The sequence below is a fragment of the Ciconia boyciana genome, chromosome 2 (genome assembly GCF_034638445.1).
Source record: "Ciconia boyciana chromosome 2, ASM3463844v1, whole genome shotgun sequence".
In the NCBI taxonomy this organism is placed as follows: Eukaryota; Metazoa; Chordata; class Aves; order Ciconiiformes; family Ciconiidae; genus Ciconia; species Ciconia boyciana.
The window spans coordinates 12,361,921-12,386,866 of NC_132935.1; the positions used below are offsets into that span (position 1 = coordinate 12,361,921).

The following is a 24,946-nucleotide window of genomic DNA, read 5'->3' on the forward strand; positions in this document are numbered from 1 at the left end:
GCCCAAATGCATAGATATCTGAAGCTTATATAAAATGAGATTAACTGCTTTTCAGTTCAAGGCATATGGTTCCAATGTATTTGTATTAATTATCTACAAATTAGTTATTGGAATAAATTTGCAAATAATTGTAGTCTCCTAACCTACAGTATTAAGGTAAAGCCCCCTGGGGCTTCCAAACGCAAAAAGCCTGAAATAAAAACTTCTGAATCTCAAAAGAAAAGCGTAAGTTAGGGCAGAGTGTTCAATAATTATAAGAATGAGGCCAAGATCCTCAAAAGTGAGTGGTAATTTTGTGTGTCCACACACGAGGTACAGATGTGCAGCCCTTCCTGCAAATTAAGCTCTATTAAAGTTTCTTGAGGTTTGTATTAAAACATGGACATGCTCCCAAGCAGGGTATATGACTTGGGTAAATCCTTGGCCAGAGTGCCCTACTCCGAGTATTCCCAGCAGTTACAGAGACAGTAACAGAACTATCTGCAATATTGAGCAAAGCACTCCCTATTACATGCGGGCAGAATCTGCATCTCTAATATGCTGAAAAAAATTAGCACACTGACAAGGAAGGTTAAATGCTGCAAAACACGTTTTATTTATCAAATGCAAGCTTTTAGAATTTCAGGAAGGTTAAAAAAAAACAAGTTAAACTGGAATTCCACATATTCGGCAGTTTAAAAAATGCTTTCAGTTACAGCTGAGACCTTCAACTTTGCCTATAAATGAAACACTTTAAATAACAATCAGTTACACAACCTACTTACAATCAGCAGCTTATCTCACAAGACCTCTAATAACAAATTTTCTTTGTGGCAGCAGCGTATCCAGCTGACTTTTCCAGTGTTGACCAGCTTTGTTTATTCTGACTGTCAATCGCTCTTTTAAGTGCTTCATCTGGCACAAGATCTGATTCTTTTACATCAGCATGGCTACAGCCAATTTTAGGGCATCTGTTAAAAAGAAAAGAGAGACTCCATTAAATCGGAAGAATTGTATTTGTCAGATATAGGCTTTTACATAACATCTGCTGGTTTATTGTATTTATCTGGGATTCACTCTCTCCATCAGTTCCCCGTTACCTCTTTTTCTCTTTACCAGCTGTCTGTGGGGAAAAATAAATCCATTTATCTAAACTGGTGGGAATCAACAGCTGAAGAAAGGAAGGAACACAGCGAGAGATGGAGCCTCTCACCTGTAGATCACTCTTGCTTCATGTACACAAGCTGCCTGCATCAGTAATTGTACTAGCATTGCATGGACATCTTTCTGTGTTGCTTTCTCTCTTTGCAGTCCTCTACAAACTGCAGGTAACTACCTCTTACCTTATTAATCTGCAGTGGAGAAGTATAATCTTCACTGATAGATAAATAGGGAAATTAATTTCTAGGGAAATAGATAAAAGAGAGTAAGACTTGCAAAGGCTGACTGGTGAATCAGTAGACTATTCAGTTGGTGTAAAAAATTACCTGGCCTTTTATGAACTGAGAAAGCACAGAAAGGAGAGATGGGGTCAAATTAACAGCCTCTAAATGATAATGAAATACCAAATGTCTTACAACTACTTGAAACAGCCAGATAAAGGCAGCAGGGTGAAAGATATTCAGGGACCAAAGGTCATTTTCCTTTGGCAGTGGCCCATATATGCACTGATGGTACCTGTATTCAGAAATAACACTTTTCCTGAATTTTTCCTCTATTAGGATTAACTTTTGTCTGAGGCGCTGAACTTATTTACACTCGGTACTCATAGCTTTTACTCCAGATTTGTCCACAGCTTACTGTGTTTGTCATGGATAAGTCACTTAATTGCTCTGTGCCTCAGTTTTCCCATGTATCACCTTATTAGAGCAATAGCTTGCCAGATTAATGAATAACAAGTGCTCAGAAAGCTTCCCACTTTTCCTGTAAGCATAAAGTATTAGTATGTCCTTCCAGGCAGTGGAAAATAGTGAGCAAACTGAGATGTAAGAGTTGCCTAAAGGAGTCTATGGCGAGTCTATCAGCACAAAACCGGTGGCTGTGTATACGTCAGCTGAAGAGCTGACATTCGGCCAGTGCACTGCCAAGTGCACCGAAGGGATTCCGTGGATTCAAACTGGAAAGTACATGTGAGGAAACAGCCACTTCTGTAACTCCAGAATGAGCAACAGCTTTGATTTCAGAGTCGGGATAGAGAGGATCCCCCTAACCACGACTCTGCTCTATCAAGATACCTGCTTCCATTTGAATATTGCTGGCAGGAGCGCAGTCAAGTAGCAACACCATGAGAATGGGGTACTCAAATGGGGAACTTGTTGCATCAACTGGCCTATCTTCCTACCACAGCAGACTTTGGTTTTTCAAAACTGACTGCATTTTCATGAGAAAGGTTAAAATTACAGCAAGTCAGTGAGACTGGGCAGAGAAAACCAAGCAGTCTTTCTTAGCTTCGTTACAGAGAAGTTGAGTTCTTGCTGTGCTTGTGCTTTTCTAGCATACTGGAATAACTACTGTAAAAATGGTAAGGTTGCAAGCTAAAAGCTCAAAATTAAGAACTGCCGGGACTGCACAAATAACTTCAGTTTGGGTATAAGGTAGCTTTTAAAGCTAAATGTTGTACAGCTTACACGATTTTTTTTTACTCTATATTTTCTCTACGTCTTTAATTTCTTAAAAGGTAAAATAAAAATTCAATCACGTGACCCTATTAGTTTTTCCAGCAGTGCTTAAACTTTTGATCCACCACAACAGTCTCTACTACCATGACATTTTCCTGATGGATTTAACAACACAGAGAATTATTTAGATATGAACATCCTAAATTCAATTCCGTATTGCAGAACGTATTTTTGTTGTGGTTTGGGGCTGTTGAGCACATGCTTCCTAGCCTGTCCCTATCCTCCAGAATGCTCACTTTCTTCCCTCCAACTTGTGAGCTATTTCCCAACTCCTGTTCATTTTTCCAGCCAAATTTCTGTCCATCCATGTTGCTGGTTTTGTTGTTACTCCCAGTATATTGCACCCACTTCACTTTTTCTCCCTAGACCTCATAACACAGGCAAGGTACTTCTGTCTTGTTCTTCAAGCTGTCTTGACAATAAGGTAGTGGCTGGACATCCCAATCGATGCTTGATTTCATAGCAGTGCTTTCCTGTAGCCAGGAAGGAGCGTGGAATAAAAAGTCCCTCTCCATCTTTGTCTCCCCATGGCAGAGTATGTAGAGTCTAACAGAAATGCAAGAGCAACGGATGGAGGAAGTAAGCTGCCTGTAGCATTATCTTTGGGGAAATCAGGTTGCTAGTCTCTGACAGACCTTCCTGAGCATTTGAAAACTGCACATTTATTAAAAAGTCCACAACTGGTAAGTTTCCATGACGTCATGAACCCAAAGCATGAGGCTGTAGCATATATGGTGTAAAAACAAATATGAAATTAATGATGAAATTATATGTCCTCTAAACTTGCTCTAAAAAGTGTCTGTGCCCCTTTACTTCTCTTTTTTTTTTAAAATCAAAACCATCCTAAATTTGAAACTTACCTGGGAGAATTTCAGGTTTAAAAATTCAACTGTTACATCTTTTCATTCAAAAAAATATGTCCTGTGTGGAAAGTGGCAGGCTGCTTTGATGATATAAAGTAAGAATTATTTAATTGCAGCATAGTAGGAACTGCACAATCCTGTCTGATCATTCTTAAAGCTCTGTCTGATCATTCTTAAACTCTGTACTACCTAAAAAGTTGTGTTTTAATATTTGTCACTTTAACACTCATTTAAGTGTTTTAATATTTCTCAGTTGTATTGGAATATAACTGCAAAAGAGGGTTCACAGAGAAGATGTTTATTTTTTTTCATTAACTTCAGGGCTTGCTAAATAAGCGGTGGGAACAAAATGAGCAACTAAATTTTAGGAAGCTGAAGTTTCTCTTTGTTGCTCATGGCCATATGAAATCTCTTTGCTTCTGTTGTGCAGGTACCACGAGTAGCTGTAACTTCCTCACACACTTCCTGAATATTTCCTTACACATTGTTTTCATTAAAAAGAAAAGCTCCTTCACGTGTACAGTACTAATGAGGAGACTGTGACTTGGGTAGACACTGAGGTATTACTTCCTGCAGCCTTGCCAATCCAAATACATTTCCTAGAACAAGTGGAGTAAAATTCCACTTACACAGCAAAGCAAATAGCTTTTCCACACATTCTCGTTAGCTTACCGGACTTTTTTCTTTTGCTGCTTTCGAGTCTGGATAATTTTTAGAATGGCATCTTCTTCATAAGTATGTCCACAGACTTTGTTTCGAACTGGCCTCTTCATTTCCACCTGTAATCAATAAGGTTTGATTTAAAGGAACTGATAATGCCCATGAAAATGCTTCTTATGAGATTTAATGTAAAAGCGCAGGAAGTGTGTTTGCCATTCATACATGGCATTCCACTCAAATTACAGGGTCAGGTCCTGCATGGTAAACTGCATTCCTACTTACGTGGGTTTTTTTCCCAAGCAATGTTGCTCTTCTCTGATAATGCTTGTGATTTATACTGCCTGATTTTAACGAGTATGGCAGATTTGTAATAAACAATCCAATGAAGAATATGAAATAACTATTTCCCAATCGATTATAGTAGCAGTGATAGCATACCTGTGTAATGGGACAAATAAAGTTCATCTGACTCTGAGTCACAGCTATATCTTCATCGATTTCTTCAATGGCCTCATTACCATTATCTGATTGACGACAAACTATAATGGGAAACAAGACAGTTTTCATTTAATATTTAATATAGATAGCCAATACTTAAAATAGCAAATAAAATCCAGCATTTGCCAAGCATTATCTCACAGTGATATCTAAGATGCCACGACGTATTTCTGTACCACTCCCTGAACAAGATACTGCAAAACCACTGTACTATAGTCTCTGTAAGAAAATGTGGATTTTTAAATGGTAACCACTTGTGTTTGTGTATATGTGTGGCTATTTATAGCCAATGCTAGAAAGGAGGGCTGGGAAAGAAAGCAAGCTGGCCTGAATATATGCAAAGCCTTTGGTATTCTCTGTTCAAGTTCACCAAAAACCAGTAACATGCAGGTGAGTCCCCAAAATCTAACAAAGAATGAGGTGGAAATTTTGCAGATTTGGCAGTCCTACCCTCAAGATCAGTTTGTGTTTGAATGTCATAAATGGGCTTGCTATATAGCCTGTATACACAGTATATATTTTAAAAGGAATTTGTACTATTTGTCATAATGCATCATTTGTAAAGTGATGCCGCTGTATTTTAACAAGACTATAATTAGTGAAAAACAAAAGCCAATAAAATGTTATTTGAGATGGGTAATAGAAACGTTATTGCAGTAACCTTAAGGAGGAGGGGCAGAATGAAATACTGAAATCTCCCAGAAAACACCTGATGGCCCAGTGCCAGGGAATGAGGGGCAGACAAACAAGAAGAAATCCACCTTGAGCTAGAGAAGATGCAGGTCCCCACTTTTACCAGAAGAAGAAGGCAAGGCGTAAGCAACTCTGCGTACCCAGGGGCATGCCAGCCCAGGGTTCCATGCAGAAACTAATTAGCCCGAGTCAAAAGCTGAGACACAGGAGCAGCTAAGGAGGATATATATCGCTAAGTATAACCTTAATAAATGTATGCATGTTGTTTTATCTTTTCCTAACTTTGCTCTGTTATTGTGAATCTAGGCTTTTAGTTGAATGCATTTATTTATCTTTAAATCTTATCTGGTAGTAATAGCAAACTTGACACCTGCCATAACTTTCCATTCCTTTGGGGTAGTTCTGCAATGTTTTTGCAGCAGTGCCCTGGGGTGTAGTCCTCAAGGTGTCCCAAGCTGAACAGAACATTTTTCTCTCTAGCTGCACAAGCTAGTTTGCAATGTGGCGACACAGGGTTTGGAGAGGATGAAATCCGTCAGTCGCCTGTGTTGGCTTTGACTGCCAAGGGGGCAGCGAGAAACACAGGTGAACACGGAGGGTTTAGAGTTACTTCATGATTTGTCTTCTACAAAGTCTTAGCCTTGGTTCCCTTTGCTGCTATTGCACACTATCAGCCGATCTTTGTATCTTTGCATCCCTGGTATTCAGTCTTCCACATCTGTTAAGGACCAGTGTTTCCCAACTTATGGTCAGTCCTGCATGCCTGTGTAATACCATCACCTTCCGGATGATAACAGCAGACATCACTCTTGGAGCAATCACGGTCTCTCACACCCAGTCTAGACTGAGCACACTGCCATGTGAGCCAGCACATCTCTGGTTGAGATACTCTTGGCATCAGTATTGCAGCCATCGCTCCACCACAGCACCTCTCGGTATGCTGGTTTTATTTGCATGTTTTTCCTTCCTCCTTAACAGAGCTTGCCCTTCTCTCCATTCCAATATACCAAGAGTTTTCCAAGCATTCAGGAATGTTTCTGACCCAGGTACTCCTGCAAATACTTAGGCAATACTCAGGCAAACATCAAGGGTATTTCTGTTTCTGTTACTAAGGCCTCATTCAATCAATAGAGTGTGGATGCAGGGGGAAAAGGAGCTCAAATGTCCAACATCAATAATAATTTTAAGGCTTTCATCCCCAAGAATATTAACATACCTTTATCAGATATTGACCCCCTAACAAAAGTAAACACTTGCAAATCAGAAGGAAGAAGTGGGCACAATTTAACTGTAAATACCGAAACTGCAATGGTATAGACATCATACAAAGACTTGCATCAGTCACCAGTTTTCAGAAAAGAAAACCTGTCACATGCTATTCTTAGATTGCTCATATATAAGGTTTATTCTATCATAAACACATAGTATTTTGAAGAAAACATAACTTTGGGGGGAAAGAAGTGGTTTTTTTTAATGAAGCTTCTGAAATACAAAGCAATAGGTGAAATCCCACTGAGATAGCAAGGCTAAACAATATTGCAAATATTGATAGGTGCCAGCTTTGGCATTGGCTGTTTTATTTAAATACCATACTGATTTTTTTCCTATAAGTAATGCCAACAAAGAACAAGAGATTCAGAATTTCCTTAAATTCATGTATCTGCAAATTTTGACATATTGCAGCTCTAATCTTTCCTGATAAACATCTGGAAACTCACATTTTTCTATGTTGTACTTTGTTTCAACTCATGAACTTGGCATGTAGTTCCAGTGTACCAGCGTATCACGTCGGTCAATGAAGTTAGAACACAGCAGTACTAACAGCAAGATCGAGGACAGGTGATTGTTTATGAAGGATTTTTTTTTTTTTATCAATATGTAGATGCCAAGGAAGGTGGGTAAAGTTTTAAAATGCAGGGCTCGTGCCTGTGATTTTACTTTTAAAGCTCAGCTCTCCAAGTTAGGCATGTAGGTGGCCTCTTCTGGAAGAGTGTTCACCTCGCGCAGCACCTTCTGACTTTGCTAAGGAGTCACCACTTCACTCATCACTTCTGTGTGTGCTTACTTAGGTACCGACACAAGAATTTAGGAGACTATGTTGAAGCATCCAAGTTTGAAAATATCAGGTCAAGCTTGGGTACTGGTGCTTGAATCTCCCCTGAAGGCCTCAGGTCTCTAAATTATGTGAGCTAAATCACAGGCTGAGTTTACCTCTTTTTCATGCTGGCTTTGGAGGTGATTTAGATGCCTCATGTTTAATGGTTGAAATTCCATGAGTTGAGACCTACTCCCTGTAGGTGGGATATATTAATCTTCCTGGATTAAAATCGTCCTCTTGCTGCAAGCTTATCTTAAACACTTCAGGCTGCACTTCATTTGCAATGATTTTGTATACAGTCTACCAGAGCGGGGCCCTGGTTTCAAGAGGTTATCACAGCACAAATGAATAATTATTTAAAATATTTCCTTTTCATAAGCAGCTAATATTTTAAATAATAAATATGCAAGACTGGGATGATGCAAGTGATACCTCAAACATGTCAATAGCAAATTAGCATAAATCAGATAAACCACCCACAGATTTGTTGTTATTGCTTGATGTTCTAGATTACAGGAGGAGAGAGGAAAATAACTTTTTTCAATTACAGTCAATTTTGCAGAGATTATGCAAAACACACATACTTCTCAAACTGGTCAGTAAGATGCTCTAAACTGTAGATCTATACCTGTAAACTCATATTGGAAGATGTTTTTATTAAGGTCAAAGGGGTTTTTTACCAAATGAAATGTATAAAAGTTTGGAGGATCTAACTTGCAAGTCTGACTATTCTATAGAAAGAAGAAATAAAAACACTAGGTCATACATATTTCAGCTAAGTCAGGTTACATTTTTGTAAAATTGAGTTTTCCTTGCAAATTAAAACCAGATGCAGAAAACACTAAGTTATTGTTCCTGAAATTCAGAGGTTGCCTTAAGTAACAGAAGTCCATACCTCTATTTTGGTAGTCTGAGAGATTACATTTTAAGAGCCTTAAGAGTTTCTAGTTTTCCATTCCAGCCAACTGAAACCTGTTATGAGTATTAGTAACGCATTTTCTATCTGGCTATCTCAGCAATGATGTTTACAGCTAATTAGTGCCCACTGTTGTAATAAAACTGCATTCTCATACAGGTATCTATTTTTGGTAACACATCATAATGAATTTTGCAACTGCCAACTGTTTTTTACTTATTCAGTTTTAATTAAAAGCTGGTAGTACTTTATATCTCTATCACTTTCATCTCTTGATAAAAATGTGACTAATATGCCTTAGCGCAGTTTTTACCTACTCTGCTGAGAGAGACTGAGAACTTTTAACCAACTTGTAAAAATAAGAAAGTCATAGTGCGGAGACATTAACTGCTATATTGTGAATTATATTAATTGTGAATTATATTAATTGTACACATATTAAAAAAGCATTAGAGGAAAGATCCTCTCCATTGTCATTGTCACTTCTATGACAGACAGACTGCTGTCTGCTCACTGCTTCCAGTGCCAACAATGTCCTCTACCCAATTCCCGTTCCTCTAACCTGAGTGAGTACATGTTGCAATGTAAACTTAATTGATTTCTTTCCTTGTGTGCTGCGCTGTTCTGCCTTCTCACCTGCCATCAGTCAGATGCTAATCCCGGAAATCAAAGGGTAACGTTAAGCATACCGGATTGAGTCTTTGTAAGCCTGAGCCACTAGACAGACAGGGTCTTGGCTCCCAAGAGGGTCTATTGTACTGCTGACTCTATAGAAATAACAGCAACTCATCCAGGCTGGGAAAAATCCTATCTCTGAGAGCTCCAAGAAAAACATGAATGTTATGAGGGCAAGTCAAATGCCAAGTGTTCCTGCCAGCAGGACACTGAAAATAGTGAAAGGTGGGGGAGGTGAAGGACATCATCACATCCAAAAGTTTTATTCTAAGAGTCAGAAGGAGTCTGGGGCACTGCTAGCATGGGGTGAAGTCTAAAGAAGGGAACGAGCCCAAACACTGCTTTCCACAAAACACACTGCTGAGACCACCATGGGCAATGCTTAAGCGTGGGTCAGCACGCCCATTAGTGCTCTGAATTTGAGTTAGACTTCAGAACTGGAAAAGCAGACCAGAACAACTGTCCAGTGTCCTGCCCCCGGGACGGATCTGCAGTAAATGCTGTAGGAGGAGTGAGAGAAGAGGGGAAGCACAGAGTAATACCTTCCTGGCAAACTTTCCCAGTCTCTAGCAATTTGTGGCCAAGGACTTCCTGAGTCAGAGGTAGTATCTTTGTACTTAATAAGCCCTGGAGTTTTCATCCAATGAATTTGTCTAAACTTGGAGAGGGGCATTTGGGCCTGGACTTTTCAGCTTGATTAGAGACAGTTATCTTTGCTAGAAAGGTTAGCAACAGTTTAATTTTCCTTGAAACTTACCGCAGAGGCTGCAGGTTATAGTTTAATTTGATTTTTAAGAGGGAAAATAAGGTGTGCAAGCTACAGCTGCAGTCAAACAGTTCAAAGGCTTTCTTGCTTTTGCCAGAGGCATGCGATAGTTTAATTTGCCAACCAAGCCAAACTAGGCTTTGCATTAAAGTACCTTACAATTTGATTACTTGCTAGTGTTGCAATACACAAGTTGATCTAAGGAAGGTGGCCTCTAACATGTTGCTCCAGATTGCAATTGCAAATTTACTTGCTCCTGCCCAGGCCAAGCAATTTGCTGGTAATTTACTGACAAGTCCCTTGTTACGTGCCCTGTTTTACACATACTTGTGTAAGAAGTACATAGACATACATTTGGTCAATCCAAAATAAAATGACAGTTCTGTAAATATAAGCCATTCTGATTTTCCTGGAGTGTGAAGGACAAATTAGATGAACAAATTAGCAAATTGTTAGTCCCTTTACCTAATGAGTGGGGAAGGAAAGGACAATATCCTGCACTAAGCAACAATCCTCTAAAAACTCCTTTAATACCATCAAATTCAGAGCACTTGCATATTTTACAGTATTTTGTCCCACTAAGCTACAGGCCTTTTAAAATACACTATCCCAAATGGAAATACTGTTGCCGTTTTATCCTTTCACTATGGGATAGAGCTGGTTGATGCCAGTTTTCCAGAATGAACTTAAAATGAAGAAAGACTGATTTGATGGAAATGTTATGGGACACTTGTTACAGAAATGTAAGTGAAGGAGATGGAAAGACACTTGAAGCTAGATACAATTTGTTGTTGTATTAATAAATAAAATGTGACTATGAATCCCACCTAGAAAAAAACCAAAAAAAAATCCAGAGGTGCCCTGTGAAACCTTCAACTCATACACTATTCAAAGTGAGAAGTAAGACACGATCTTGTCCTTTAGATTTTGGGAAATTCAGACTGGTGTGCAGTGGGAGCTGTGTCCCTAGAAATGTGAACAGAAAGGGTATCTTTGATTATAAACAACACAACTCAAACAGTTTGGTAGGCAAACACACACAGGCAGCTTTCTTGCTCCCTCTGTTATTGCAAACAAACATGAGAAATCCACACTTCAAAGTCCGTGGATGACATTTCAAACAGCAGTTTCCTCATCACTGCAGTCTGGACTAGATCTGAAGAAGCTCCTGGGGGAGATGAAGCTTACCTAAAAAAATTTCATGAAGGCTCATCAGTAAGCTCAGAGGAGCCACTATTTCTGGAAAATCTAAGAAAGCCATATTCTTCCACCTTAACTATCATCTCCCACAATGGCGTGCAAACTTAAGAAGCAAGTTAAACACCAAAGGCTTGCTGAAAATAAACCTAACTGATAAACAGGTTACTTAAATGACCAAGAAACTCTAGGTCTTCATGAAAGCGTGCCAGGCATGTGACAATAGAGCAAAAGTGTTAGGGATGCCACAGTACAAGCAAAGGAAGACAAAACCTGGAATATCTTACAAGGAAAAATATGTATTGGACACAAGCTACTAAATTGCAAATATATGTGAAGAACATTTTTACTACTTGGATTTTCTCCTGTCCTTCAGAAGAAAAAAAGATGAACAATCCCTGCTTCATACAGTATACTGTATAAAGGCAATTTCCATGCTTAGAGAGCAACATTTCATATATCAGACATTAGAAGAATATCACACACATTTAAAAAATGAAGAAATTCACTCCAGACACATGAAAGAAAAAGTTGCAAAATACGCAACCAGAAAAAAAAAAAAGCCCTACCATTTCATTAGAAGATGAACCACTTTCCATTACTAACATTGTGGTCAGAATCTGGAATGTCACTGATGCAATGCTAACCATCAAATGACATGAACATGTAGGGCTTGCCTACACAGGGAAGCTGTTGCAAAATAAGTGAGGGTGTGAATGTAGAATGCATTAGCTACTTGGCATTAACTCACTGTGTGGATGCTCTTATTCTGCACTAGGAGTGCCTTTTGGCTGTTTAGCCTAATCCATTTCCACAGTGGACTTGAGAAAGGCACTGTTAATGCTGGACAGGAGCAGTGAGAGGAAACGCATCGGTATTGACAGCAGTTTGGAGCCACATCTGTTTATGCATGAGTCCTTAGCAGTCCGTGGATGGCCTCTTCTGTAAATCTAATTAAAATTCTCTCAGAACAATCCATGCCAAATATACTCTACATATTAGCTCACAAGCAGAAACCATGTCTACAACATCTCTGAACAAAAAGTAATGTCATGTATCTTTTAACCTACATGGTTGGAGGTCACTTTGCCCATTTCAGTCTGTCATTTGGGGATTCTTGTCGTCATTCACTTCTGAAAAGCTGAACCGGTGACAGATTTTCAGGTGGGACAAGCTTCTGATAGAAAACACTCCTGGACAGAACTGTTCCAGGGTAACAGAGGGACAGAAAACAAAAACAGCAGTGATCAGGCAAGCGGACCAGGCAGCGTAGCTTCCTAGCAGTCCATCCAACAGGTTGCTATGGAACTAGTGAGCAGAAAAGCCCCTGGCTAGCCCAAATGATCACACCCCTGGGAGATTATCATTCTGATTATCGTTTCAATCTGCCTCTTCATGTTCTCCTCAAAAGACTTTTTGCCAAAGACTTCACTGTATTTCTTTCCTAAGCAGCTCTGTTGAAAAACATCTTTTAAAATTCACCAAAATAATGCCACCAGCCCCCCTGTCAGACGCATGTAGTTTGCCATGTGTTGGGGGATCGGTAGGAATACTTACAAGGTATAGGGTGGAGGGCATGAAGCTATAATCCCTGAACATTAACCTGTTGATTTTGTGGTTGGCGAGGATGGCACCGACTCAGCAGTCTGAAACTGCAAAGCGAGCACAGGAAAGAGCAATCTCTCACCTTCAGGAATCGGCAGGTTTGTAGTACAGGAAACCAGCTCCGCTGCCCCCTTCACCCAAAGGAAGCTGGAGAGACAGATCTGCCTCTCTTTACCAGGAAAAGACAGATGTACTATATCGCTCTCGAATAAAGACATGGGTACAAATAAGAAAAAGTGAAACCAAAATGGTGGGGACAAAATATGCTTTTCTCCACCTCCTAAAGCCCAATGTTGAAACACTTGAAAGAAACTTTTAGGCGAGATATTTTATTTCAAAGTTAATATTAATGAAGAGAGCAACATTAGCAATTCTGTTCTTAGTGATGCATTTCAATCCTTCAGAGCGCTTTCTAAAACTCTTAACTACTTCAAAAATGAATTTACTTCATTTTGAAATATATAACATCAAGTGATTACAATTCAACGTGCAGTGAAGCACCATATATATACACATAACTTACTGGAGTTATATTATTAAGATGTATAAAGACAGAAGTTGTGTTCATTTCCCAAGCTTTTTCTATAGAAATGAATTTCTTCTGTATTTTACATATAAAGTTTACCACTCCAGTTATTCTGAACTCTGCAGTTTTGCACTGCCTGAAATGCCTCTGCTGAAATGGCCTCTGGGATGGGCAAGAAGACTCAGCTGTCTGCATGTCATGGTCTTCACTCCAGCACCATCTCGGAGCTTGTCCCTGCTGCAGTCACTGCTCCGGGCACTGTCTGGGTACCTGCTCGGGGCTGCATCTCCCACTCTGCTCCTGCCTTTGGTCACCAGCCTGCGGCCCCAACAACCTCCTCAGAAGAGGAATTTTCCTAAAGCAATGAATCATTTGTGGAAGTAATTACATCCAATTCCTCCTTCTCTTGAACACAAAGCACTATAAAAAAGGTCAGTTTTACTACCATGACTGTTTTGCTGGTTGAAAACTGAGGCACAGGGCAGGAATATGTCCAGAGCCACTAGCACATTTTGTGTGCTAGACCGTTGTCTTTCCCATTAGACCACACTGCCTTCCCCCTGAGTAACTAAGGCTATGAACAGTTTCCAAATACATTCTTAGTGAATGCATCAGTTCCATGCTAAAAGCAAAAAATACAATTCAGAAACCAGTATCTCCTAGTAATTGCACAATATCTGGTTGTTTATTTTGAGAAAACTAACACTTGCACTGAACAACACATGATCATTTTCTGGTAAGTCATATTTATAAAATAATGCTTCTTTGCTAAACTACATAAGAAAAGGGAAAAAAATCAACATTTAATATCATATCAAAACAAGTTAAGAAATAAAACTCAGGCTTTTTTTTAAAGAGGAACTTACAGATCTGCCATTGCTCAATCATAAAACTGCAAGGTTTTCATATAGGTTAAGGCAGAGTGACATATTGCATGTGTGTGTACTAAGACGTTCTGCATAAACTATGCTGTGCACTCTGAGCAGATCTTCACTATAATAATGCTCAGTAAGCTGTTCTCTAAAAGAAATAAAAAATGCTGCTAATCCCAATTTATACAGCATCCTCCAAAACAATGTCACAGGGGGCTTGTGCAGCTAAACATAATGCTATCATCAGTTAGAAACAGCTGAACAGTTATTTTTCTCAACTTGTCCTGTGATGTAAGATTAGGCTTCTTGAATGGCAGTCAGTACAAAAAATCTAACACTAAAGCCCTGAGCTATAAATACTCATGGATTATAACTGCAGCAGCCTAGTAGCTTCTGTTGGTAATTAGTAGTTAATTTTAAATCTGATCGATATTTATTTTAAATTTCTTTCTGCAGATTCTCATTTGCGAGGAGTATAACTGGCAGAGTGGATCTTCATTAATGCTACAAGCATCAGAAAATCCTTACCATTCTATAGGTGTCATTTATGTAGCAACACATGCATTTCAGACTTCACCTTGACATTTTTGCATGGTGCAGATAATAGACAATCTGGAAACGACTGTGCTTTATGGCAAATGTGCTGGGAAGACTGTGAGGGGCTTAACTAAGGTCAAGCACGAGGCAAAGTCTTTTAAACCCTCAGGGTCTCTCTATGTCTGCACTTTCCTCTCCAGATCAGGTTTAATAGGGTAGTGAAGTGGGACAGAGAAAGGGCTTGAACACCCTCAGCACAGATGCACACAGCAGCAGAAACAAGAACGGCTAAGCAGGACAAGCAGAGCAAGGGAAGCTAATGTTGAATTGATGGGGCAGCAGTTGCAGTGTCACTTGTGCTTCATAATAAGGATAACGAGCACATAGGTAAATCACATGGCATTCTGCACAGTCTTCATCTTTCTAGCAAAGCAGTTAATGTTACGCTCGCTATTTCAATCTTATTACCAGGATGGAGTAAATTATAGTTGTCCTCTTAAGAACTATTAACTTCCCTTGCATTCTTTGGCTGGCACATCAGCTCTTGCAGAAACATGTACAATCCCTCCATGTATGCTGAGAAAGACGAAGATTTTATATCTCGAAATAAACAGCTTAATATAAGTGAAACAATCAAACTGCACTAATTAAGGAAGGAAAACAAAACTGAGTACAACAGCATTACACTAAGGAATCACCATTTCAAAACAATGAAGATAAGGCACAGCCTGTTTTTGTCAATGCTTCTTTCACATCAGAAATCAAGCAGAGCCCTGCAACCCAGAATTTAGGTTAGGTCAGTGTTACTGAGACTCGCTGGTTTGTACAGGTAATTAAGATTCCTCTTTTTCTACACATTTGGTTACAGCTAGTAAAAATATGTGGGAATTGGGTTCAGTGACTGGAAGGAATGGAAAACCTTTAAGGACAGAATCAATATATAAAGGGGGATCATAAGAAAGATGGAGAGAGACTTTTTACCAGGGCCTGCAGTGACAGGACAAGGCAAAATGGTTTTAAGCTGAAAGAGGGTAGATTTAGATTGGGTGTGAGGAAAACATTCTTTACTATGAGGGTGGTGAGACACTGGAACAGAGAAGCTGTGGATGCCCCATCCCTGGAAGTGTTGGACGGGGCTTTGAACAACCTGATCTAGTGGAAGATGTCCCTGCCCATGGTGGGGGGGTGGACTAGATGATCTCTAAAGGTCCCTTTAACCCAAACCATTCTATAATATTTCCCTGGTTCCAAGCTTTTATTTGCAGATACCAGCACTGGCAGCTACAGCTCTTCGGGATCAAATACTACCTTGATATGGTGTGTATGACAATACTAGAACATGTAACACAATTTAGGAAATAATCTATTAGATTAAGAAGCTGAAAAGCACTTTTAGTGAAGACCACAAAGGCACTATATCCTTAAAAAAATGCAACAATAGAAAATGCTAGTCACAGACAAATGACACAGTTAAGCTCTCCGCATGACAAAATACACTCAGCCTGAACTGAAAAACTGCTCTGACCATACACTTCCTAGAAGTGTCCTGCTAGTTTTTTCATTGCAAAGCTGATCACGGTACAGCATTCCATTTCATATAAAGGAAAACACATAAAGTATCAAAAGGGCTCTTCAGAGGGCACATACCTGAATAATAAATAATTCTAGCCAGGGAGTACAGGGAAATCTGCAAAACAGCAGCAAGTCGCATGCCGCTTTTGTAAACATAGGAAATGATTGCTTCAAAACTTTCAGCTGCTTGAGGTGCTGTCCACCCATATATGACAAACCTAACAGGGAAGAGTCACCGTGTTAGTGACACCCACAGGTATGTGGAAAGGGCAGTCATTTCGCAGTAAGCAGAGTTCCTTGGGAAGTGACAGTCTTTGCAATCATGCATTCCTGGGTTACTACATTTGGCCTCTGGCTTGTACAGCACAGAGCTTGAAACCAGAAGCTCGATTATCACTGACAATGCTGATCTGGAATTTCAGGAATGGGTTGCAGTGGGTCCCGGGAAGCAAACAGCATCTATGAAGCAAAGAAGCACTCTATACCTTTGCCAACAGAGAATGTTATGTTGCTCTGAGATGTTGCAAGAGCATGCAAGTAGTGTGGGAAAAAAGCAAACAGAGCTGGTGCACTACGAACTACAAACGGCATCATGTTATTTACCACGGGGGGCAGGAAGGCGTATGGAATTCCACACCGCTCAGCGCCTGACAATATTCTTCAGCAAATTATTAAACAATTCGATGGTAAGCAGTAAAGGATAACAAGGTAGTAAGAGGCAGTCAATATGTTTCTTGCTGGATCAAATCATGCCAAACTGATCTAACTTGCTTTGCTGATAGATTAACTGTCCCTACTGGACGAGAGAAGTCAGGTAACATATATATACTGATTTTAAATACAGCTTTTCACATTCTCCCGATGACATTCTCCCAAGCAAACTGAAGAAATTAGTATGGATCTTCACCCAGATCCAAGAAACAACACAAGAATTAAGCTTTATTCTGATTACAGTTTCTTTTTTTCTAAAACAGATCACAGGTGTAACAATCATTACAGTAATGCCTAAAAACCATACCAGAGATCAAACAAGATTGTACAAGACACTATACACATTAATGAAAAGACAATTTCTGGCATTACAGAGCTACAGTCTAAACAATCAGGACACACAAGGAAAATACCTTACCAGCACTGTCAGAGATGGGAAACTGAGGCAGAAAATGATTAAGAGCCTGATTTTCAAGCGAGCTCAGCATATTTGTTGCTGAGCTCGCTTGAAATTCTGGCCATAATCAACATCATGGAAATCACTAGATATTGAGCTCCTTTGAAAATCAAACTTCAATATGAAAATTTGGCCCAGAGGTCTTTTGAAAATCTACATCAAGAGGCTTACCCAAGGTCACCCAGGAAGTCGGTGGCAGGGCTGGGAACTGAACTTGCATCTTCTGACTCCCACTCTGGTGCATAACTAATGTCGCCCTGTGTTCTGTTTTAATTAGCTATGGGGAGATCTCAAACCAGAGAACGCTTTTGAACTGAAAGAAAAGAAAACCCTCACAAATGCATTCAGTTTCCTCTCAGAAGCATCAGCACAATGGGCTACCAGCAACTCACAAGAAGTAGGGATTTCTAGCTTCTTTCACAAGCTTCTGTTTTCCTTGGAGAAGATAAATTGTTTGTTGTTTACTTCTCATATATAAAGGGATTCATTGGAGAACTGTTCATTTTTTCTCCAATAATTTTTTTTTACTTGCATTATGCCTCTGACCCATACAAATATTTTTCCAGTGACAAATGAGGATAGAAAAAGGAAGCCTGCAGAGTGCAAAGGCTCCTAAGGATTAGTAGACAACCTCTGGGGCAAGGAGTGGAGACTAATGCTATTGCTTATTATTACTACATTTTTCCCTAGGTAGAGAGAGTTGTTTGAAGTGGTTTCCTTGCTAATGCAGTGGCAGAGCAAACTATTTACTTTGCATGTATATGTGGTTGCTTCAGTACCTCTCCTGCTGTTCCTGTGGAACACCTAAGATGCACTGTTTTCAGCAGTCTACAAGTTCTTTCTGGAACATCTAGGTTCTCCATATTTTCCCTGGCTTTGGCAGCATCCATAGGTCTCTAAGCATCTTCCCTGACAAGTCTTTGTTGGAGAACTACTGCAGCCATCTCAAGAACAACAGAATATAGAAAATTATAACAAAGGTGGAAAACAAGCCAAAGCTAGAGTAGGTGTCTGTAGCAGCTTCTTTTAGCCCAACGCACTTTGCTAAAACCTAGATATGGCATTATTTTGTCAAAGACAGCATAATAGGTTAGTATTTCTATTCATATTTTTGCCATCAAAAGCTTTAGCCTACTTTCCTGTAAAAGACTACACAGGTTGATACGTTGGAAGAGCTCTTCAAAAGGGGCAGCAGGTCATTTCCTCAGCTCTCTGACCCTGATATGCTGTCTGTGATCACAGGGGACTTCTGAATTCACTTTGTTGTACACTGGGAATGTCACTGATAAAAGCCAATGAGAATTTTGCCCAGTTTTCCTCAGACAGAAAGCTATTTGGTGGATAGAAATGGAAATTCTGGCTCATGCTGACGGCTGGAGATTTCATAAAAGAGAAGCTGCTGGGTTCATTATTCCCAGGTTTCTGTCAAAAGTAGAAAAATGGCTTGCTTTCGTCTTTCCAACTTTCAGTCTTCTTGTACCTCTTCAGTGCTATTTTCAAATCTGCTGCCTACTTTGGGGTATGTTTCTCTTGGGCTCAGAACAGTATCTTCTCTGTCAAAAGCACCTTCCAGTTTTCTTCTTCATAATTTTCACTGCTACAAGTTTATGTGTCCAGCTGCAAAGTTGTGTAAGTTTAAAAAGAACTTTATCTAGAAAAGCCAAGAAACACTTCACTAAAGACAAAACATAATAGGTATGTGAAACAAACAGATGGTGGAGTGAGAGAGATGGTATACAAGCATCATGTTTGTTTCTACAGATTAGCTGGGCATACAGTTTCTACTTACAGAGCATTTTCAGTTTCTTTTAATCAGGAAAAAAAAATTAGCTTTAGTTTAGCACTGGTTCAGGGATTACTAGTGTTTCTACAATGGAAGTCATTAAAGGGGGTGTTTGAGGGAAGGCAAATTTATTTTACAGGGCTCCCTCCCTTCTGGAGAGTGCTTCTCATGTAAGGGATGGCACAAGAAAAAGCAAAGGGACGCTTAGGGGAAAATAAGCAAAGCTGACACTCGAGGTTGGCAGCGCTGCCCAAGCAGAGGAGAAGTGGGTGACTCCATCAAGTCGCGCACTGCGTGGCTGGGTGCGGCAGCAGTCTGAAGGTCCTCACGGGTAAAGCATTCCCAGAGCCTACTCCTGCAAGAGTCCTATCTGTCAGATTCTTTTATTCCATCTTATCTGTCTCGTTTCACTCCACACCCTCCTTTTCTTGTATGGCTTTCTCATTGTCTCGTCTCATTTATCTTGGATCCCAAGCATTCTGGGGCAGGGAATGCATCTTTATATAGTAAAGAGGCAGTGCTTTTATGGCACTATATGCATAATTAATAATAATTCATTCAAAATATAAAGTGAAACTTCTCAAATAAGCATTAAATATCACTTGTCTAGAAGAGGGGATCTCTTCAGTTAATGAAAAACACTACTGAAAATCTTGGGGTTAACCTTAAAGTGTATGCTTAAAACAAACCACGACCACTGTTAAACACGCAGGTTGCACATGTTCTGGAATGCTGATTGAGCAGGCTTATGTGGGATCACCCAAAACCCTTGCAAGCTGATGAATCTGAATAATTAAGCTCTCCCTCATTACAGGTCTCCAAAGCACATTAATCAGGTCTCCAGAAGAGTAAAGTTCACTCCAGAGACAAGAATACATCTTTGACTAATTGGGTGTTTTGATCAGCTGGATTTGGTAAACTGAGGCTGCGTTTGAAATATCAGTATTGACTACATACAATATTATATGCTACCATATAAGTTATGCATTCTGCTGTCTGCATACTGACCCAGCAATAGATCTTACAATGTACATTATTTTACTCTATCTCTTTTCATTTTTGACAAGTGTGAACTTCTAAGGACCTTATGAAATACTTTCTTCTCCTCCAATAAAATCACAAATGGAGTGGGGTTTTTTCATTTTGTTTTGTTTTTCAACTCGGAAATTTGACTCTATATTATGATCCTGACCATGAAATGAGCTCACAAGGGCAGTACCAGCAGTCTTCTCAATTGTGTTTAACAGTCATCTTGTCCCTAAGCTCACTGAAGGATGGAAATCCCTCTTTACATATGCTGCTGTCATGGCTAACATCCTGAGAAGAATTTTGTTGAGTCTATTGACCACATAAAATTTAGAATTTAAATAACACTTAGACAAATTATATCCATGCATGAAAAATTAAATACAATTACAAATATCAAATAATACAAAAATGCTTTCGAAGATGCAGAGGAAATTTTATTTGGAAGAACATAATTAGAATCCTGCTCACACTGATCTAAAACCCCGAAAAAGGAACAGAAATCCGGCAGCGCTAACATACTAAAACTGGTATAAACCAGTAGCATTAGCACCACCCCACTGTACTCTTGCTTTAATCCTGAAAACTTGCCTGGCACAGGTAGCCACAGGCACCTTCTGTAATATGCAACATCATAAAGATCTTGTTATTGGATGCTTGAACATTCAAAGTGGGTTGAGCATTATAATATCGTAAAAACAAGTTTCTAAGTGAAATCTTAGTTAGCAGTACAACATCACTCATTTCTTTCCAAAATGAATTAACTATCTTGAGATAATGCACAGCTCTAATGCTTTATGTAAAATTTTTTGAGATAGAGCACTTAACCAACCAAGAGCAACTTATACTCAAATATGATTTGAAACAATGAAAACTTCCTTATCAAAGGCCAACATCAGATTTAATCCATTGAGCAATACTTGTGATTAGTACACAAATAGATGGGTGGAAATGCAGAGAGTTATTAACATTTGAGAAATTAGGAAACCTTATAATCAAAACATTATTTTACAAATTGATTTAAATACAGAAGAGGAATATGTTCAGGCAGGTCTTCTATTTCAGACATTTTATTTCCCTTTGAAACTTAAAAAAAAGAAGAAGCAAAAGAAGACGACAGACATGTCAATGACCGAACGGGTGGGTGGGTCTTCCTGTGAAATGAATCATACTTTTCATTCAGTTTTATGAAAGTCTTGCTTCAAGCATGTCTATAATTACTCTTTGTTGCAATGGCACACCAGTCTGCCATGCAGTACGGTTTACAAGGATTTGCTAGTTTTCTAAGGGTGTGAATCTCTTTTGGGACACAAACTGCAACGCGGGTCCCTTCCTCAGCATGCACACGTTGGCTGGGAGAGCTGATAAAGAAATTTTGGTATAGGATGGTCAGGAAGGTTCTTTGTTATAATAGCCTGAATTACTAATTGAAGATGTATAGTAATCATCAGTATAGACTGAGACAACTATCTAAATCCTGTGGCCAAAGTTAGCTCTGCCTCAGAAGCTGTTACTACAAGGACACACAACCCACCCCAGATTATGGTGTTTCTTTGTCAGTCTTGATGTTTTATATAACTTTCTATTAATGCCTTTCTTGGGTACCTGCTATGTAAAATCAAAAGTGATTCTTTTACGAGCCATTCCACCGAAGGTGCCCAGCCACTGTGTTGGCAGAGAGAGCACCAAGTTAGGTGCTGAAGAGTCTTATATAGTCCTTCAGGAAAGTCAGCTAACTAGCAAAGGGATCTACAGCTACCACCAACCTTGAAACTGCTAAAGAAATCACACAGCACATGCTGAGGACAGCATTTCAGATCTCTCGTATTTGGGAGTCTGGTGCTTTATTCTGCAAAAGCCTCCTACCACCAGAGATTGAGAGTTCTAAGGCCTCTCTGGAGTTCAAAGCTCTTTCTTTCAAAACAATAGGAGATAATATTGTTTCTTTCAAAATATGTCAGTAAGAGAAAGCAATAGCACCACTCTTTCCCTTTCTTTCAATAACTAAGAAGATAGAAAAAATGTTCAGTTATTCTTGGGTAGCTTGCAGCTCTACTAAGGAAAAAGTAGGGGGCCACTCTGACATCTTCTACTGAAGCTGGACCACTGTGCAGCTGGAGCAATGGGTTGAAAATGAGAGCCATGATTTTGCAGCTCCAAGAGCAGGGCATTCAACTAGGAGGGAGAAAGTTTTGAGCTTCTCCCTTAGCTCCCTGGGTTATTTCTGGTATCTATTCACATGCTGCCTAATGTGAAATGCAGTCCTCAGTATCTTGAGAGCAGTACCAGTGCCAACACCTACCTGCATGCCCCAACCACTAAAAACCAAAAATGTTACTTTTTGCTTGGTCTCCTCCTGCCACCCCTAGTCTTTTTGAAGAGAAGAGGAAGACAGGGGTCTACACCCAAATAAACAAATGCAGTGTCTCAGTTCAGGTTTTTGGATTGCTCACTGGAGACATGGAAGTGTCTCTCACAGGAACAGTATATGGCACAACATACTAACTGCATCCCTAAACAAGGTACTTGTTCTCCCCTCTAAAGGAGAGACACTGTTTCATCTCCATATAGAAGTCCAGATCACTTAGGTGTTCTAAGTATTCTGCTGCTTAAGCTCATTATGTGTGGTAAAACCTATCCTTAAAAGCTTGTTTTCATTCATTGTACAGAACGTGTAGGTGCCTAACTCAGCATTACACATTCTACTACATGACTTGGTCTTCTGATGTTTTTAAGAAACATACATCTAAATCTACAAATGTCTCCCCAGCCACTCTTTCTCTTTTGTCTGACTCTTTCAGGATCTAAATCCTTAATGGACTTCATGGAGCCTATGGCATATCTCTCTTTTAGCATAGATCTGTGTATCCTATGGCAATCTCATTTCAAGTGCAGATTTTGTGTGCTCATTGCGATGAAAAAAAGAATGAGGGGAAAAATAATAACAAAAAAGCTTATAATCCAAAACTACACTTGCTTAGAAACTAATTGTGGAAAATATCCAACAGCTGACCTGTAGTGAACATTTTTTACTGTGTTGTCCAATTCATTCAATTATCCATTTTTCCTTTCTGCTACTACAAATACTGGAACATACTTATTAAAGAAGATCTTTTCCTTTTTCAGGTTATCTGTGTTTTATGTATTCAAAATATATAAGCCATTTAACGTAAAGCTTTAATCACTGTCTCCTTTTAGGCTGCTTCATTAGTACGCAAACAACGATAGATCCTTTAGAAGTAGCCTGAAAAAAACCCCAAACCTTTCACAGACTATATTTACAGAACTCTGCTAATTTAACATTTCTGTGTCATAGAGAGAATTAATATCTTTTATTTTGTCACTATACTTTTATCAGTGAGTGACCTCAACCACTCACATAGCTTCAACAACTATGTGCAGTTCATACATGTGTCTTTCCTTTTCTAACCTCCCTCTTTTCATTTGGTCCTGTATCTCAACCCATCTCTCTCCTGTCTCATTTCACATACCTCAATACTGAGATCAACACAGAAAGGGCTGAAATACAATTTTTAGGCCAGAATCTACTGTTCAGGCAGATTTGCACAACAGCCTACAAAATGCAGAATAAGAAAGTAAAAAATATTTAAGCTCTTTAGAGTCCAACACCAAACACGAATTAGAGAAATCACATTGTCTGCCTGTTATTGAAGAAGACCACTGATGATATCAACGGGCTATTCTGGAGCGTGATGACGACAAGAACACAGGGATGCCTTTCCAATGATGGCCCCTTACTTCCAAGAAAGTCACAGAAGTATCTGTCAGGTTCCTTAGAACTGGGAGTCTAGTGAGTGAATATTGGTTTTACACCACTGGAGAGAGAGCACCCCTTACATTTCCTCTCGAACTTCCTCCCCTATACTTCTTCCATTGCCTGCCTCTAGTCATGTCTACATTAGTATTGTCTTTGATAACCTATTTTTCCTTGGGCACATTAGCCTGAGCTGGGATAAAAATTCTGGTATCAGTATTTGTACTACACAGTTTAACAAACTGCTTCTGCCCCTGTTGTGATCACGGCATACGTATACTCACTTTTACAAAGCCAGTATCTGTGTCTTTCAACTTTTTCTCTCAATTGATGACAAAACTAATGGGAAAAGGGAAATAAAGATGAGAGATACTGTTCAACAAGCAAATATGGAATATAAACTCATTAGAGTCTGAAGATAAAGAAAAGTGTATAAATAGAAAACCTGTAAGAAAAAGAAAAGTACCTGTAAAAATAGAAAACCTGTAAAAATAGAAAGCCAGCATCTGTGTCTTTCAACTTTTTCTCTCAATTGATGACAAAACTAATGGGAAAAGGGAAATAAAGATGAGAGATACTGTTCAACAAGCAAATATGGAATATAAACTCATTAGAGTCTGAAGATAAAGAAAAGTGTATAAATAGAAAACCTGTAAGAAAAAGAAAAGTACCTGTAAAAATAGAAAACCTGTATAAGAAAGACCAACAGCCTGAAATTTGTCTAACATATTATTTGCAAACTGATTTTTAGGCACCTGAACATAAATGTCCTGATTCTCGAGGTGCTCATTATGCATAATTCCTTTCACTTGAGCCTCAGTGTTTCTAAGAAATCAGGACACCTACTCACATATCTAAACGCTGGGTCAGTTTATGCCAGTAAATGCCATAACAGTGAATCGGCATCTCTTCTAAGAAATGGTATTGCTAGTTACCTCATGCATTGAATGAAACCTTATGTTAAAACTGGCCTTCAGATTAGAACATTAGTTATCTACAAGCTCAAAAGTATCTATCCATACATCATTTTCCTGTCTTCATACAAAATGTTCCAACAGA

At 39.2% G+C, this 24,946-nt stretch overlaps 1 protein-coding gene across 1 annotated transcript in view; it reads right to left on the bottom strand.

Annotated features, from left to right (window-relative positions):
* Positions 1–582: 582 nt before the first annotated feature.
* NSMCE2 (NSE2 (MMS21) homolog, SMC5-SMC6 complex SUMO ligase) overlaps positions 583–24,946 on the bottom strand; it is a 133,591-nt gene continuing 109,227 nt past the window's right edge. The window contains exons 5-7 of the mRNA XM_072851904.1: positions 4,619–4,719; positions 4,193–4,299; positions 583–950 (exon numbers count right to left, since the gene is read on the bottom strand). Of these exons, the coding sequence (XP_072708005.1) occupies positions 791–950; positions 4,193–4,299; positions 4,619–4,719 (368 nt within the window). The 3' untranslated portion in view covers positions 583–790. The remainder of the gene's footprint in view (positions 951–4,192; positions 4,300–4,618; positions 4,720–24,946) is intronic.